Source organism: Camelina sativa, chromosome 12 (assembly GCF_000633955.1).
Source record: "Camelina sativa cultivar DH55 chromosome 12, Cs, whole genome shotgun sequence".
Classification (NCBI taxonomy): domain Eukaryota; kingdom Viridiplantae; phylum Streptophyta; class Magnoliopsida; order Brassicales; family Brassicaceae; genus Camelina; species Camelina sativa.
The window spans coordinates 5,011,777-5,028,374 of NC_025696.1; the positions used below are offsets into that span (position 1 = coordinate 5,011,777).

At 36.0% G+C, this 16,598-nt stretch overlaps 4 protein-coding genes across 4 annotated transcripts; 2 read left to right on the forward strand and 2 right to left on the reverse strand.

Moving 5' to 3' along the window:
• On the forward strand, positions 7-2,880 carry LOC104730232 (pentatricopeptide repeat-containing protein At4g30700-like). Its single transcript, XM_010449376.2, has one exon. It carries the CDS (start codon positions 343-345, stop codon positions 2,713-2,715), a length of 2,373 nt encoding a protein of 790 aa, XP_010447678.1. The 5' UTR covers positions 7-342; the 3' UTR covers positions 2,716-2,880.
• Positions 4,877-6,478, forward strand: LOC104730234. The gene is made up of 3 exons (XM_010449377.1): positions 4,877-5,041; positions 5,112-5,836; positions 5,955-6,478. Exons 1-3 carry the CDS (start codon positions 4,985-4,987, stop codon positions 6,352-6,354), a joined length of 1,182 nt encoding a protein of 393 aa, XP_010447679.1. The 5' UTR covers positions 4,877-4,984; the 3' UTR covers positions 6,355-6,478.
• LOC104730235 lies at positions 7,239-8,741 on the reverse strand. The gene is made up of 2 exons (XM_010449378.2): positions 8,563-8,741; positions 7,239-8,489 (listed from the first exon to the last, which is right to left on the reverse strand). The coding sequence occupies exons 1-2, from the start codon at positions 8,617-8,619 to the stop codon at positions 7,407-7,409; spliced, it is 1,140 nt and encodes a 379-aa protein (XP_010447680.1). The 5' UTR covers positions 8,620-8,741; the 3' UTR covers positions 7,239-7,406.
• On the reverse strand, positions 13,935-15,953 carry LOC104730236 (translation initiation factor IF-3-like). The gene is made up of 9 exons (XM_010449379.2): positions 15,545-15,953; positions 15,421-15,460; positions 15,272-15,331; positions 15,135-15,187; positions 14,993-15,042; positions 14,830-14,863; positions 14,661-14,733; positions 14,464-14,556; positions 13,935-14,362 (listed from the first exon to the last, which is right to left on the reverse strand). The coding sequence occupies exons 1-9, from the start codon at positions 15,820-15,822 to the stop codon at positions 14,195-14,197; spliced, it is 849 nt and encodes a 282-aa protein (XP_010447681.1). The 5' UTR covers positions 15,823-15,953; the 3' UTR covers positions 13,935-14,194.

Sequence of the window (16,598 nt, forward strand, 5' to 3'; positions counted from 1 at the left end):
TCTTTTTTTGGTATGAAACAGTAGCGTAGGAAGAAAAAAAAGGAAGTGAAAGTGAAAGATCACGAGTTCGAAAGTCTTAGGATATATAAGAAAAGGAAATTTAATTGTTCACATGTAATCTCTGATGTGGGTTTTTATTACAGTATATAGAGTTTATAGAAATCACTAACAAAAACATAATCATATCTCCTCTTCACCTAAATAAAACTGAAGTTAAAATTGGTTCTTGAGTTGCTTATACTTTAACAGTGGACACGACCAAAAATATTAAGTTATAAATAATACTAATGTTTTAAATTTGATGTTGTGTCGTGTTCTTTGAAAAAAGACAAAACACGGCAAATGCTACTACGGACCGTATCAGCCGCCACGGCCGAGACAACGGTCGCAAGCAAAAACAACTTTCTCGATCTCTTCAAAAGATCAACTTCTGTATCTCACCTTGCTCAAACCCATGCTCAGATCATTCTCCATGGCTTCCGAAACGATATCTCATTGCTCACCAAGCTTACCCAACGACTCTCCGACCTCGGCGCCATTTACTACGCACGCGACCTTTTCCTCTCCGTTAGAAGACCTGACGTTTTCCTTTTCAACGTCCTCATGCGCGGCTTCTCCGTTAACGAGTCGCCTCACTCTTCGCTCTCTGTGTTCGCTCACCTCAGGAAATCCACTGATCTCAAGCCCAACAGCTCAACTTACGCCTTCGCTATCTCCGCTGCTTCTGGGTTTCGTGACGAGAGAGCTGGCTGTGTTATTCATGGTCAAGCCGTCGTTGATGGGTTTGACTCAGAATTGCTTCTTGGGTCGAACATTGTCAAGATGTACTTCAAGTTTTGGCGTGTCGGAGATGCCAAGAAGGTGTTCGACAGAATGCCTGAGAGAGATACAGTTTTGTGGAACACGATGATCTCTGGGTACCGAAAGAATGAAATGTATGAGGAAGCTATTCAGGTCTTCAGGGATTTGATCAGTGAGAGTTGTATACGTTTGGACACAACAACTCTGCTTGATATTCTCCCCGCTGTTGCAGAGTTGCAGGAGCTGAGACTCGGGATGCAAATCCATAGTCTTGCCACAAAAACTGGCTGCTACTCCCACGATTATGTTCTTACCGGTTTCATCTCACTATACTCAAAGTGTGGAAAGATTAAAATGGCAAGTACTCTGTTTCGTGAGTTTCATAGACCAGATGTAGTAGCTTACAACGCAATGATTCATGGGTACACATCCAATGAGGAGACCAAGCTCTCCTTAAGTCTTTTTAAAGAGCTGATGTTATCAGGAAAAAGGCTGAACTCAAGCACGCTAATGAGTTTGATCCCTGTCTCTGGTCATCTTATGCTTGTATATGCCATTCATGGTTACAGCTTGAAATCAAATTTCCTGTCTCATACATCTGTCTCAACAGCGTTAATTACGGTTTACAGTAAATTGAATGAGATAGAATCAGCTCGGAAGCTTTTTGATGAAGCTCTGGACAAAAGCTTGCCATCTTGGAATGCAATGATATCGGGTTACACCCAAAACGGTTTGACAGAAGACGCAATATCTCTCTTTAGAGAAATGCAGAAGTCTGAGTTCAGTCCAAACCCGACCACTATAACTTGTATTCTGTCGGCTTGTGCGCAGCTAGGAGTGTTGAGTTTGGGAAAATGGGTACATGATTTAGTTAAGAGCACAGATTTTGAGTCTAGCATATATGTGTCAACAGCTTTGATTGGTATGTATGCAAAGTGCGGAAGCATTGGGGAAGCACGCCGGTTGTTTGACTTGATGCCGAGGAAGAATGAAGTTACATGGAACACAATGATTACTGGTTATGGGCTTCATGGAGATGGACTAGAAGCTCTGAGTATCTTCTCTGAGATGTTGGATTCGGGGATCCCACCAACACCAGTCACTTTCCTCTGCGTTCTTTACGCTTGTAGTCATGCTGGCCTGGTCAAAGAAGGTGATGAGATATTCAATTTCATGATCCACCGGTATGGTTTTGAACCATCAGTCAAGCATTACGCTTGTTTGGTTGATATTCTTGGCCGAGCAGGACACTTACAGAGAGCATTGAAGTTTATAGAGGAAATGCCAATTGAGCCTGGTCCATCTGTGTGGGAGACACTGCTAGGAGCTTGTAGGATTCATAAAGACACAAACCTCGCCCGAGCAGTCTCTGAGAAGCTGTTTGAGCTAGATCCAGACAATGTTGGATACCATGTTCTGCTGTCGAATATTCACTCAGCTGATAGGAACTATCCACAGGCTGCTACGGTTAGACAAACCGCCAAGAATAGGAAACTAGCCAAAGCTCCTGGATATACCTTAATAGAAATAGATGAGACGCCTCATGTCTTCACCTCAGGTGATCAGTCACATCCAGAAGTAAAAGCAATTTATGAGAGACTGGAGAAACTCGAAGGGAAGATGAGGGAAGCTGGGTATCAACCCGAGACTGAGTTGGCTCTGCACGATGTGGAGGATGAAGAAAGGGAGCTCATGGTGAAGGTTCACAGCGAGAGGCTAGCCATTGCCTTTGGACTCATAGCCACTGAGCCAGGAACTGAAATCCGGATCATAAAGAATCTTCGGGTCTGTTTAGACTGTCACACCGCAACCAAACTCATCTCAAAGATTACAGAGAGAGTGATTGTTGTAAGAGATGCCAACCGCTTCCATCACTTCAAAGATGGTGTCTGTTCATGCGGAGATTATTGGTAGTGACTTGTTTTTTTTTGCCTAGACACTAGTCATCCTGTAACATCATATCACTCATAATCGATAATTCTTTTATTGACTCGACAAGTTTTGATTACTTGTTGCAATCTATATGACCCTTCCTAGTCTTTTGTTTTAAGAATATCAGAGTCATTACTTTTAAAATAATCACTTTTGTTTTAAGGAACATCCTACTGTGCGCCTGAAACAGATGTATACATGCTCTTATGTTCAAAAGTACATTTAGATTAGATAATATATAAACATGCTCTTAGCTTATGTTCAAAAATAAATCTAAACCAAAAAAGTAAATAGCAATCTCACTTGGAAGGCACGCATGCATGAAGATCCTTATCTCCAGATTATCTCAAACCGGTTCGACGTTCGGATCTTTTTTTAACTGGCCGTCAAACACTAACGCCGTTGCCTTGGGTGGCACATGGAAAAAGATCGCTTAGGGTTATTATGTCTATAAAACAAGTGAAATAAAAGAAAAGACATGAACTACATGGCCGTTGCAAAAGTATTAATCTCACTTCCTTAAACTACTGTAGTAGTGACTACTCAATCACTTTTTGATTTTATCTTAATGAGGCGATCAAAACATAATTTTGTAAACAATTATTACCTCTGGGACCATCTTACCTGAAATGTAAAAAACAGAGTTTCCAAGATTCAAACAAGATTCTCCTATTTTGGAGACACATTTGTCTCACTCTTCGAAACATTGATTCCTCCTTGCAATTAAGTTGCAACGTTGATTCCTACATAAAGAGGGCACCAGTGTTCTTTGTTAGCATATCAGAAAACAACAAACAAAAGAAAAGAAAAAATGGCTAGTAAAATTGCTGGGGAACTAAGAAAACAGCTCAAACAGGGTTACAAGACAGCCGTGAAGCTAGCCAAAACAACAGGTGGCACTGCTTACTTAGCAGGAGCACGCATTGTTCAAGAAAAGCTAGGTGAATCAGGCGACTTGGATACAGTTACCCTCCAGGACGGCACGAAACGTGTGGCCATTCCACACAGTTATCGGACCACGGAGATGGTGAAAGACAAAGAAACCAAGCAGATCGTTACCGTGGAGAAATTTACTGATGTGGTAGTGACAAGTGAGGAAAGAGACGGCAGATGCTCTCTCTCTTTGGTGCTCGGCAATGAGACCCACGACTTAGCGAAGGTGGCTGCCTGAAGAGAGAGATCCGGTGAAGAAAGCGATCGGTAATCTCAGTAATTCAAACTATTTACTAGCATTAACCTTAATTGTTATTATATGGGCTTAACTCTGGCCCATATTTCATAATGGATCGGCCCTTTTGACTACTTTCTTTGTCTGTTTTTTTTTTTCAGGAGGAAGCTAACTTTGAATAAAAACATTCTAGTTGTGATTAGGCCAATCAATCTTAACAGAATGTTGTAAACTTGTAATAACCCTCTATGATTGCTTTGCTTTTGTAATCTTTCTTCCGCATTTTTATTCTATGTTTTCGTGTGTTATAATGTTTTACAGTTAGTGTTTAATAATGTCAGGTAATTAAATGTGATAACAATTGAAGGGGTGAGAAACAAAACCGGTATAATCAACTCTCGATTCAATCCATCCCTAATTAATTTGACTATAACGAAACCATTAGGATAAAAAAAGTACAAAAGTGATTATTATTATTATTTCTATTATTAGGTTAATTTCAATATTGATTGAACCAAGAAAATTCCAAAATCAAACCAAGAACCATTCTCCTACCAATAAATAACATTATGTTGGTTAAGTAAAAGGTGCACATGCCAAACAATTCAAATATTTTCCACACCGAACACATCCCTAATTTGACTATAATAAACCCATTAAACAAAATATTTTACTATTTACATTTTTCTTAAGTAAAAATAATATAGTAAAATTATCAGAACTATTTTTTTTTTAAAAAAACATTGATGAATGTGGTTGGCTGGTGTGGGTAAAAAGTAAATAGATGTGATGATAATTGAAGGGTGTGAGATAGAAAAATACTTGGTGCATACTCCATAGTGACGAATCTTTGTGTACAAATTTGATCACAAGATTTTTTTTTTTTGGTTTCCTTAATTAGTCACAAGAAGTGGAGAAACGTGGAAACAAAAAGTAAAGAGAGAAAGAGACATCTAAATCTAATAATTGAAAACCCTTTTTTTTTTTCTTTCTTGTGGCAAAGCACTTTGGTCTCTTAGATCTTGACCAACCCTCGAAAAACCCTTTAGAGAAAGATACAGAGCAAGCAAGCAAGCAAAGCTAATGTCGTCTCTGCTTCTCAGCCTTTCTTCTAGGCCATCTCTCCGCAAACTTTCTCTGGTATATCTCTTCTCTCTCTAGTTACTGTTTTCATTCTCTCTTCTTCTGATGTCATACTCTTCCCCACCAGAGATGCCACACTCTTCGGGGGTTCTGCTCCTCCACCACAACCAACCCGTACTTGATGTATTGTGTCACCTATTGTGGTGAATACCCAGAGGCCGGAGCAATGACAAAGCTCCGTATGTTTGACCCGGCTAAGGAATACTATCTCACCGTCGGTGATAAGCCACTTACCAAAGAGTTAGCTAAGTCGAGGCTGGTGGGAAGTTCCCATGGATGGGGAGTTTTTATTAGCTCCCCGGATTCCATACTAATCAGCGACTACAGCAATCCCTCGAGCTCCAAATCAAACCCCAAGATGATCCCTCTGCCTCCTCGGCAGCATGTAGACTCTTGTCAAACTGAATTGGTAAGTGGCGTGGCAATGTCCTCTTCTCCTGAAGAAGAAGACTTTGTTTTGGCTGTAAAGTTCATGGGACCTCTGGTGGGTATATATACGCCCGGTCAAGCCGATGAGGGGCACCTCCGCTATCTTCCCACCGTTGCATTCGGTTATTTGGAACAAGGCAAGTTGATGTATTCAAGGAGAGATCAAAGGTTCTACATGCCATGTTCTGGAGGCCATCACTTGTGGTCTTGGGATGGAATAATCTCCACCGACCCTCAGTACCATGAATTGCGCTTTCACAACCTCCCTCAGTTTTCACTTTCAGAGTTGCAACTTTTGAGTTCTTGTCACAGGACACAACAACTTGTGGAGTGTCCCTCGGGACAACGTTTCCTGGTCAAATGGTAGGAGGTGATTTTCTTCTAGTGGTTTGTTTTTGCTTTAACGGTTTCATCATGTTATAATTATTATAATGAAGAACAAGTTGTGTTTCTTTCTCTTTTTTTGCCTTTGGCTTGGCAGGTATGTTCAAAGCCATGGCAAGTACGTTAAAAGCTTTGTGCATAGGTCGGTAAAATTCAATTTTGGGGGCACGAAGCGGTTCATGGTGTTTAGAGAGGAGGAAGATATGAACATGTGTTACACAGAAGACATTGGTGATCTCTGCATATTCCTCGGCGGCAATAACGAGCCTTTTTGTGTCAAGGCCAGCTCATTCCCTGGCCTAAACCCTAATTCCATCTATTTCCTCGGTGAAGGGTATGGTGAAGGCTATGGCGTTTACGATATCGCCACTAGAACCCCACGTTCCTTCAATCCCAAGTCTTTTTCAGCTTTCTCTGATTTAACTGATTCACCTAATGGCAAGGTTTACATGCTTCCTGATTGGGTTCCTCACTGGATTCCTCCCTCTCCTCTCTAAAATTGTAATGTTATTCGTTACTTGATCACTCTCCACTCATCACATAATCATGACTTATCTCACTGTACATAATTTGTAAGAGGACTTTTTATTTTAGCAAAACAAAAAAAAGAGTTGATTAAGATAGTTCACTCGTCAAATAGCCAATGTTTTCCTTCAACCGATCCTCTGATACATGCTCATCGGTACAAAAACGGGTGGAGGGTTCAACTTAACGAAAAAACGGTGAAAACTGGTGAAAACGGTGAGTTAACTCATGATTCTACGAGAGCATATATAAGAGGCAAAGAAACGGTGAAAACAGGACAAGATTGTACGAGAGTAACTTAGTATTTGCCTGAAGAAAGTGTCAACTCTGCTTTCACCGTTGTCTAAAGGAGGTTGGTTTCTGTAGGCTCAGGCAGAGAAACTGTGTTTTGAAATGGAGAAAGAGATTGTGGAATATGATATACCGGCATAAGATCAAGAAGTTTGTTATGGGAGCAACAGCAGTTAAATATTAGCTTATTGAGATTAGACATGACCATCTTTTTTTATCTCCAGTTTGCTTGTCTTGTTAACTTTTTTCACGAAAACAGAGGATCTTGAGTCATGTCTGAATGGACAAAACGGAGGTCCGCTTTGGATACCAGCTCTCTTTATACATACATTATCACACCCACCCTGAAATATCACTTAGTCTAACTCGAGAGGAACCAAAGGCACATCTTCTCACGTTTTCCTGGTATCTGATGCAACTCTTAGCAGAATGTACAAAAGGGCCTGCAGATTCTATATTTGCATTTCATCAGGTTGATGGATTTCATCAGTGCAGAGGAATGATGAACTTCCTTATCAACTCCACCAAGCTATATATGGCAGAAGCTCACAATGCAAAACCATGATCATTGTAACTAGTCTTACACTACTTCGAATGATAAATTCAATTAGTCTTACACTACTCCAATGAAAACTAGAACAGAGAGCATAGTAACCAGGGAGACATTAATTAGTCTTACAATCTTGGCACAACTAGTGAAGTTTCAGAGAGCATATATATATATTGTAACTAGCTAGAGAGGCATTGGAGGGATCCAGAGAGGGAAGACTGGTGTTTTGGAGAAGGCTGAGGGAGACTTGGGACGGAAGGAACGTGGTTTTCTAGTGGCGATATCGTAAACACCAAAGCCTTCGCCTGCAAAGTATATCGAGTTAGGGTTTAGGCCAGGGAATGAGATTGCCTTGACACAGAAGGGCTCACTAACGCCAAGGAATATGCAGAGATCTCCTATGTCCTCTGTGTAACACATGTTCATATCTTCCTCCTCTCTAAACACCATGAAACGCTTTGTTCCGCGACACAAGAATGTCATTTTCTCTCCCGGTTTGTAGTTCTGAGCGTACCACTTGATTAGGAACCGCTGTCCTGAGGGAGACTCCACAAGGTGTGCAGTAGGCGGGGAACATGAGTCCAAGAGTTCCCACTCAGACTGGGTCAACTCAGGAAGGTTGCAAAACCGAAACTCATGCATCTTGGGGATAGTCAAAATCTCCTCGAAGCAAGAGTCCCAGGAAATCAAGAAGTGGCCTCCATCGCTTGGAGTGTAGAACTTGTCATCTCTCTTTGAATACATAACCTTTGATAGATCAAAATAGTGGGACTGGGTTTTAAAGCCGCCCGAACCAGAGTACTCGGGTTTGCCACAAGGCCTAAAGAAATTGATCTCAAGTCCTAAACAATTGGCAGCCACTACAAAATCTTTCCTTTGATCAGGTGAACAAGTCATTGCGGCGTTAGTGATGATGCGCTTTTGGGTGATATTAGGTTGACCCATGGGATGCAAAGGAATGACTTTGGGATTTGACTTGGAGCCACAAGGATTGCAGTAGTCGCTAACATAAAGGGCTTTATGTTCATCACTCTCAACATTGTAAACTCCCCATCCATGGGACATTCCAACCAGACTCGTTGCACGCAACTCCATGGGAAATGCCTTGCCTCGGACAATAACTTCATCTTCCTTGACCGGGTCAAAATAGTGGATATCGCTTGATACATCAATATCATCAAAAGAACTTCCATAGTGCGTCATACGATACATCAAGTACGGGTTGGTGGTGGTGGAGGAGGAGAACATCCGAAGAGTGTGACATCTCTGAGGGAAGAGCATGACATCAGAAGAAGGGAGAATTAAGAAAACTGAAACTAGAGAGAGAGAAGAGATATACCAGAGAAAGTTTGCGGAGAGATGGCCTGGAAGAAAGGCTGAGAAGCAGAGACGACATAGCTTTGCTTGCTCTGTATCTTTCTCTAAAGGGTTTTCCGAGGGTTGGTCAAGATCTAAGAGACCAAAGTGCTTTGCCACAAGAAAGAAAAAAAAAAAGGGTTTTCAATTATTAGATTTAGATGTCTCTTTCTCTCTTTACTTTTTGTTTCCACGTTTCTCCACTTCTTGTGACTAATTAAGGAAACCAAAAAAAAAAAATCTTGTGATCAAATTTGTACACAAAGATTCGTCACTATGGAGTATGCACCAAGTATTTTTCTATCTCACACACACCCTTCAATTACATCACATTTATTTACTTTTTACCCACACCAACCAACCACATTCATCAATGTTCTTTTTTTTTTTTTAATAGTTCTGATAATTTTACTACATTATTTTTACTTAAGAAAAAATGTAAATAGTAAAATATTTTGTCTAATGGGTTTATTATAGTCAAATTAGGTATGTGTTCGGTGTGGAAAATATTTGAATTGTTTGGCATGTGCACCTTTTACTTAAGCAACATAATGTTATTATTGGTAGGAGAATGGTTCTTGGTTTAATTTTGGAATTTTCTTGGTTCAATCAATATTGAAGTTAACCTAATAATAATAATAATAATCACTTTTTTACTTTTTTTACTTTTAATGGTTTTGTTATAGTCAAATTAGGGATGGATTGAACCGAGGGTTGATTAAACCGGTCTTCTCAATTATGAGCACATTTAGTTACCGACATTATTATTAAACATTAACTATATATTGTTAAAACATTATTACACATTAAAACATAACTAAACATAGAATAACATCACGCTGAAGAAAAAATTACAAAAGCAGAGCAACCATAGAGGATCATTACAGCATTTTGTTCAAATTGGATTACAATAACTCAAAGATAGCTGCCTCCTGAAACCGAGAAACAAACCAAAAGAAAAAGGTAATCAAAAAGGCCGATTCATTATGAAATATGGGCCAGACGTAAGCCCATATAATAACAATTAAGGTTAATCATAATCTAATAATAACAATAACAATCTGAATAAATACGAGTTGTAATTTTTCGTTGTATATTGTCGTTAAATAATTATTAAAAAAAATCATATGGTTGCATCTGTTCATTGTAGAGTTGTGTCTTTTATCATAAAAAAATCATACGGTTGCTTCCGTTTATTGTAAAGTTTTGTCTTTTCACCATATCTTATTTACAACTTTTCGTTCCAATAGTTATGTTTATATAAATGTTTATGTCTTTTGAACTCTCTCTTATTTTTCTATTCTTAGATAACTAACAAATCAATGAATCATTGTTCGCTGACACAACATTTTTCGTTTCATGCTGAATCTAAATAATATGAATTTTAATATTCAATATCCAATATTATTATATAATCTAACTACAGATTTTAGAAATGATTATAGTAATATAAAAATTTAATCAACTTTAGTTATGTAACTTACATTTGCATTTATTTATCGTATTTTTTTGTAAAATATGTGTTTTTTGAGATTTAACTATTTCATCTTTTATTTTTAGAAGTTATGTATTTTTATTATAATTATTGGTTGATAAATTTCCACTCGAGATGAAATTTATTTTATTTTTAAAATTATTTTATCAGAATGCATTTACTTATTATAATCGTTTGTTTGATAATCTCATTTAGGATCACTACATCACAATATTTGTTTATGAGTAATATAAATATTACATCACAATATTTGTTTATGAGTAATATAAATATTAATAACTGTTATGATGCTTGTTACTCATTACAATAATTTTTTATACAATATCTTATGTTATAATACATACAAATTATTTAATAATTTGTCTCAATACAAGTAGAGTTGCCTCGAATCATTATGACTTTTCATTTAATAATTTTTAACTAGAATTGAGTCTTTTTACCATATTATTTTTTATTATAAGTTTTTATTTTGATGGTTGTGTTTTTTAAACTCACAGTTATATTTGTTTAATATTTATGAAGTTTTACCCCTACTTATTTTTTTCTTCTTTTAAGATAAATTTTAATTTTGTTATTTAACATATATTTTCAAATGATTTTATAATATATAATTCTAAATTTAGAATTTAATTTAACTTGTTTTCAAATATTTTCTCCGCGACATCGCGGAAAGCCTAAGTCCTAGTAATAATAATAATAAATAGTGGAGTTACTGGCTCTCTCTCTTCAGTCTTCAGGCAGCCACCTTCACTAGGTCGTGGGTCTCATCGCCGACCACCAGGTTGAGAGAGCATCTGCCATCTCTTTGTCACTTGTCAGTTGTCAATACCACATCCGTCACTTTTACCACTGTAACTGTCTTCTTGGTTTCTGGGTCTTTCATCTTCGTAGAGTGATGAGCGTATCGAATGGTCACACGTCTTGTGCCGTCCAGTAAGGTAATGATATCCAGGGCTCCTGTTTCACCCAGCTTTTCTTGGAAAACGTGTGCTCCTGCTAAGTAAGCTAGCAGTGCCGCCTGGCTAGCCTCACAGCTGTCTTGTAATCCTGTTTGCAGGGCCGTGCCTATAGTGTAATAAAAAAACATCAGCCTCAGGTCCCCACATAATATATAAAATTTTGGCCTAATGGTTCAAAAATATTTTCATTTATGTTTCCACTTGAGTTCAAAACCAAATTTTTATATCAACAAAAAAAATTTCTTTCCTTATTTTTATTTAAAGCTCTAAGAATCCTAACTATTTTTGCTTTCTAAAATGTTTTGCTAGGAAGTCTTCTTGTATTTGTATATTATAATTTATTTTTCATGTTTATAGTGGTGTAAAAGATGATGTAAAAGATGATGCTTAACTTGCTAGATTTTGATTTTGTTTATAACATATATAAAGACTGATTCTTGTTTAGTTTTTTTCTGTTATATTAATATTGGTTAATATTTATGTTTTCTGAATTTGTAAAAAAAAATTAGAAAATTCTTCTCTATGAATATAATTTTTAAGAAAAAAATACAAAATTTAAGATCTTTTAGACATATAATTGTTGTTTTAGACCTCTTTATTATTTTTCGTCTTTATTTTATATCTTATTATTTAAAGTTTAGTTTTCAAAGTTAGTAATTCATATAATCGTGCGACATGTGTCCAAGTATATCGATAATATTTTGACATGTGTGAAAAGAAAATTTATTTAATAATTATAGCAAAAATTAAAAAATCATAAAAATAAAAAGATTACAGTTAATATTTTTAAAAATATATAAAACCAAAAGTAATCTACTATATTACTAATTATAATAGGATAGTTATCTATTAAATTACTAATTTCAATAGAAAAATATATGCAATTACTAAGGAAAATATTTGCAAATTAATTGCAATTATGATTTATTACAATCATATAGTAAGAATAAATTTATACAGAAAAGTGATTAAAGTATATAAAGTTTAATGCGTTAAAATTAGTGATTAACATAATATCAGAAAATTAAGATAATCAAAATAAGAAAATTAATGTAATTTTCTTGAGTTTTTCAATCGGTGAATGATTTGATAAAGTATACAATATTAAGTTATTATATAAACTTGGTTTTCAAAGTTAGTAATTCATGTGATCGCGACAAATGTCAATTTTAATAATTAGAGATTTTGTCATGGGTTTGTTTTAACAAATTTTTAAATTATAAGAAATTAAAAATGTAAACAATTTAATCAATATAAAAAGATAATTCATATATATGTATATAAAAAAATAATACTAATTTTACTCTAACGTAAATTCTGAAATCCTGATTTCTTGTTCCGTTTGCATATAAAACCTTACTAGGTAATAATCTGTGCTGTTGCACGGAGTGAAATTTTTGTTTGAGTTCTTGTTTTTGTAAATATATTTATTAAATATAACATTTAAATTTGTATTGTTTTGAATTCATCAAGTTTATGAAAGTTTAAAATAGTAATCGTTTCACCATAAATTTAGATTGACATGTTGGCGGATATGAATATAATGTAAACCGAATTAGTGAGCGTTAGATTTTTTACCAAAATATTGAACTATCAAATCAGATAAAAATCACAAAAAACTAAAATTACATGAACCGGATAATTTAAATAAAATTGTTAATCCGGTTAAACCCGTCCGCTAAGCCATTCCGCAACGCATTTAAATATTTTGAGCCGCAAACTGTCTTTTCATCCTCTCACTTGAATTTGTGAGATCCGATGCATTTCAATAAATCATTTTTTCTAATATATAAAATATATTCAAAGCTTAAACTTAATTAATATTAATAAAGTTATGTGATAAATTTTTTTAGAATGATACATTTTTTTTTCAAAAATATAATGATATATAGTTGTAAATAGTAAATCTAGATGAGGCTAAATAACTAAATGTGTCTCGAGCTTTCTGGTGACGACACATCAGTTTTTAAAAAAATGTGTTTTTCTATTAATATATAAGGGATGCATAATGTGAGCTTATGGATTTGGTATGTTTGTGCAGTACACTCCGGCGATTGACATGTGGAGCGTTGGCTGCATATTTGCCGAGATGCTAACTGGAAAACCTTTGTTACCTGGCAAAAACGTTGTGCACCAGCTAGAACTCGTCACTGATCTGCTTGGAACGCCGTCGCCGATAACACTATCCAGGGATTGTTTTGTTTTTATATTTCCCGGAAGCTAACTAAAGTCCCAATACAGAGGCTTCTCTCTCCCAGATAGACTTGCTTTGGATGCAAGTATGTTTTTTTAGCTTTTGTGTCATCAAGTTGTTTGTAATTATATAGTTTTCCAATGACGATGGTCGTGTAGTTTACACTATTTCACTTGATATAATAGACCTAATAGATCTTCTTCATGGGCCACTCAAGATAACGGCATTGTTAGTGTTTGACGGCCGGTTAACAAAAGCTCTGAACGCCAAACCGGTGAGGAGAGATAATCTAAGGATCTTCATGCGTGCCTTCCAACTTCCAAGTGAGAGTACTATATATGTTTTTGTTTAGAGATTTCATTATATATGTACCTTTTTTTTTTTTTTTCTTACATAAGAGCATGTTTATATATTTAATTTCATTATATATGTAGCCACTGAGCCAGGAACTGAAATCCGGATCATAAAGAATCTTCGGGTGTGTTTAGACTGTCACACCGCAACCAAACTCATCTCAAAGATCACACAGAGAGTGATTGTTGTAGAGATGCCAACCGCTTCCATCACTAATGGTGTCTATTCGAATGTTTATGCGGACATTATTGGTAGTGACCTGTTTTTGGCCTCAACACAAGTCAAACTGTACTCATCCTGTAACATTATATCACTCATAATTGATAATTCTTTTCTGACTCCACTAGATATGATTCCTTGTTACAATCTATGACTATGTTTAAATGTTGAAAACTTAAGGTATACAAAAAGTGCTGAGGAAGATCTTACATTCAAATAATCTATTTCTATGGTTACAGATACATAGGAAGTGTAAGCAGCATAGTAGAAAGAAGAACTATACATAAATTTATCAAACTCGCTGAATATTTACCAGATATCATATCTTCAGACAATTATGCCTAGCACTCCAATCTTTATCCGGTGATTAATTTGATATCAGACAAATTGCGTATCATACATCCTGCGTTGCAGTTATACCTGCTGCTCTAGCTTCATCATCTGCTGGCTTTTTCTTCTTTTTTGAGGGCGGTTCTTGCACTTTTCGAATAAGTTCCTTGTTTGGCACCAAGACGATAAACAAATTTCTGTCCCGGAAGTTTTTGCTCTCCTCAGTTCCAAGCTGCAAAATGTTGACAGACATGATCCATTAAGGTGGGGCAATTCACATGCCAATTCAATATCAAACTTCTATAAGAAAAAAGAGTAGAGGACAATACAGACCTCTCCTATTTCAGTCTGAAAACGTCTAAGGAGCTCAATAGCAATATTTCTAAACTCGTTTTCCCGGCCTTTCATGTTCACAATCACTTTAACCTGAGTTCATTACAAGAGTCACAGCAGTATAATGTAATCAGAATGGACAGTACCCGCCCTAAAATATTCCGGTAGTAACAGAGAAAAAAGTAAATAAGAAAAACCTTGTCACCATCTTGTAAGAACTTCCGAGCTGCTCTCATGCGTACAGAATAGTCATGCTGATCGATGTTATAACTACCGTAGAAACAAATATCAGAAACCTATTGAGAAGAAGCAGTTCTATACAAAGTCAATCGCAACGACACAAACAAAAGAGAGGCTCATATTTACCCCATTTTAAGCTCCTTCAAGTCCATGCGAGTAGCTGACATATAAGAACAAAGCTTCAGGTTACACAATCCATTCAGCCATGTAAATACGACACAAGTAAGTGAGCTTATAGTATTAACATTATCTTCCAGTTAAATAAGCAGAGAAGGATGATCATATATACTTTTCTTCTGCTGTTCCTTTTTCCTCTTTTGCTGTTCGTATCTGTATTTACTGATAATGAAACAAAAAGGAAAAGCATCATTCTCCTCTATACACAATCCATATGATACAAACTAATCATTCTTTAGATAATAATAGTATACCTGTAATCCATCATTTTGACAACCGGAGGATCTGCATCCGGTGAAAGAATCACCTGAAAACCAATCCCGGCATACCAAATGATGCTAAGATAGATAAAAAAACAAGCTTTTTGAAAATTTCCAAAAGAAACACAAACCAGATCAAGCTCAGCTTCTTCAGCTCTTCGAACCGCTTCATCTTTGGAAACTAAACCAATCTACAAAACAAAGAAACAGAACTATATTATTGGGTTCTGTTTTTAGCTGAAATCAAAAGTTGTATAACTCTAAGAGACACTTCAATTACCATGTTCTGCTGATCATCAATAAGCCTAACAGTGGCTGACCTACTCAAGTTCAAACATTTATCAATACTATACATCAGAATCAAATCAAAATTTCATTAATCCAGTGAAAGTTTCCAAATTTACCTAATAGCTGAGATATCAAGCGCATCATCATCCTCTGATTCTTTTTGCCTACCTCTCCTATCTCCTGGAAACCGAGCACCTCCGCCGCCACCACCGTAACGGCAGGTGATGACAGGGCAACGACGATGATAAGGGGAGAGAGTTACAACTGACAGTTCGGCTAGATAGAGTCTGAGACCAAAAAGCTTAGATTTAACAGAGGATGTACGATGAGACACCGTTTTCGTGGCTCCGGCAAGAATGGCGTTGAATCCGACGGTGTTTGTGATCACAGCCATGGCTCTCTCTCTACCAATTTGACAGATCAGATTCAAAAGGAAACAAAAAATATCATCTTATCCAAAATATACACACCAAACTGAAAAAATCTGTAATTTTGTAAAAGGATTTTGCATTTATTAATAATTGGAAACAGAGAAATTGTGAATCAGCTTATTGATTAGAAAGTGACATATTTTGTTTCGCGTAAGCATAAAAATTAATTTTATCTTGTTTTATTTTGAGAATGTGATTGATGTTTATACTTTTAATAGTACAGTACCACTAATAGTAGTAACAAAAAACCACGGTTCGAAAAAGCGTTCTAGGCATCCGCCTCCGTCCCGTCTAGGCGCTAGGCGCTATAGCACCGCCTAGACGACCGCTTTGACCGCCTAAAATTGTAGTATCATCATTTTAGTGTATTTTAAAAATTTTAATTGTACAAATTTAAAATATTTAAAGTTTACTTCTATAAACATAATTATAAATGTTTAATATATTATTTAAAATGAATTAAAATAATGTTTTTATTTATTTTTCTGTTTTTGATTTAATATTTTTATTATTTTTATATATATTTTGTATATAATATCAGATATATAATAGTTTATAATGTAAACGCCTAAACCGCCTAAAACCGTCTAAATTCCGATTAGGCGTTCTAGGCGCTAGGCGTTGCATCACCGCCTAGTTAACGTCTACCACTTTCTTGAACACTGCAAAAAAACATAATTTTGGTCATATTTTATGGTTTGTTCAGAATTTTATTCAAGTGAAAGTGATAATTTTATAC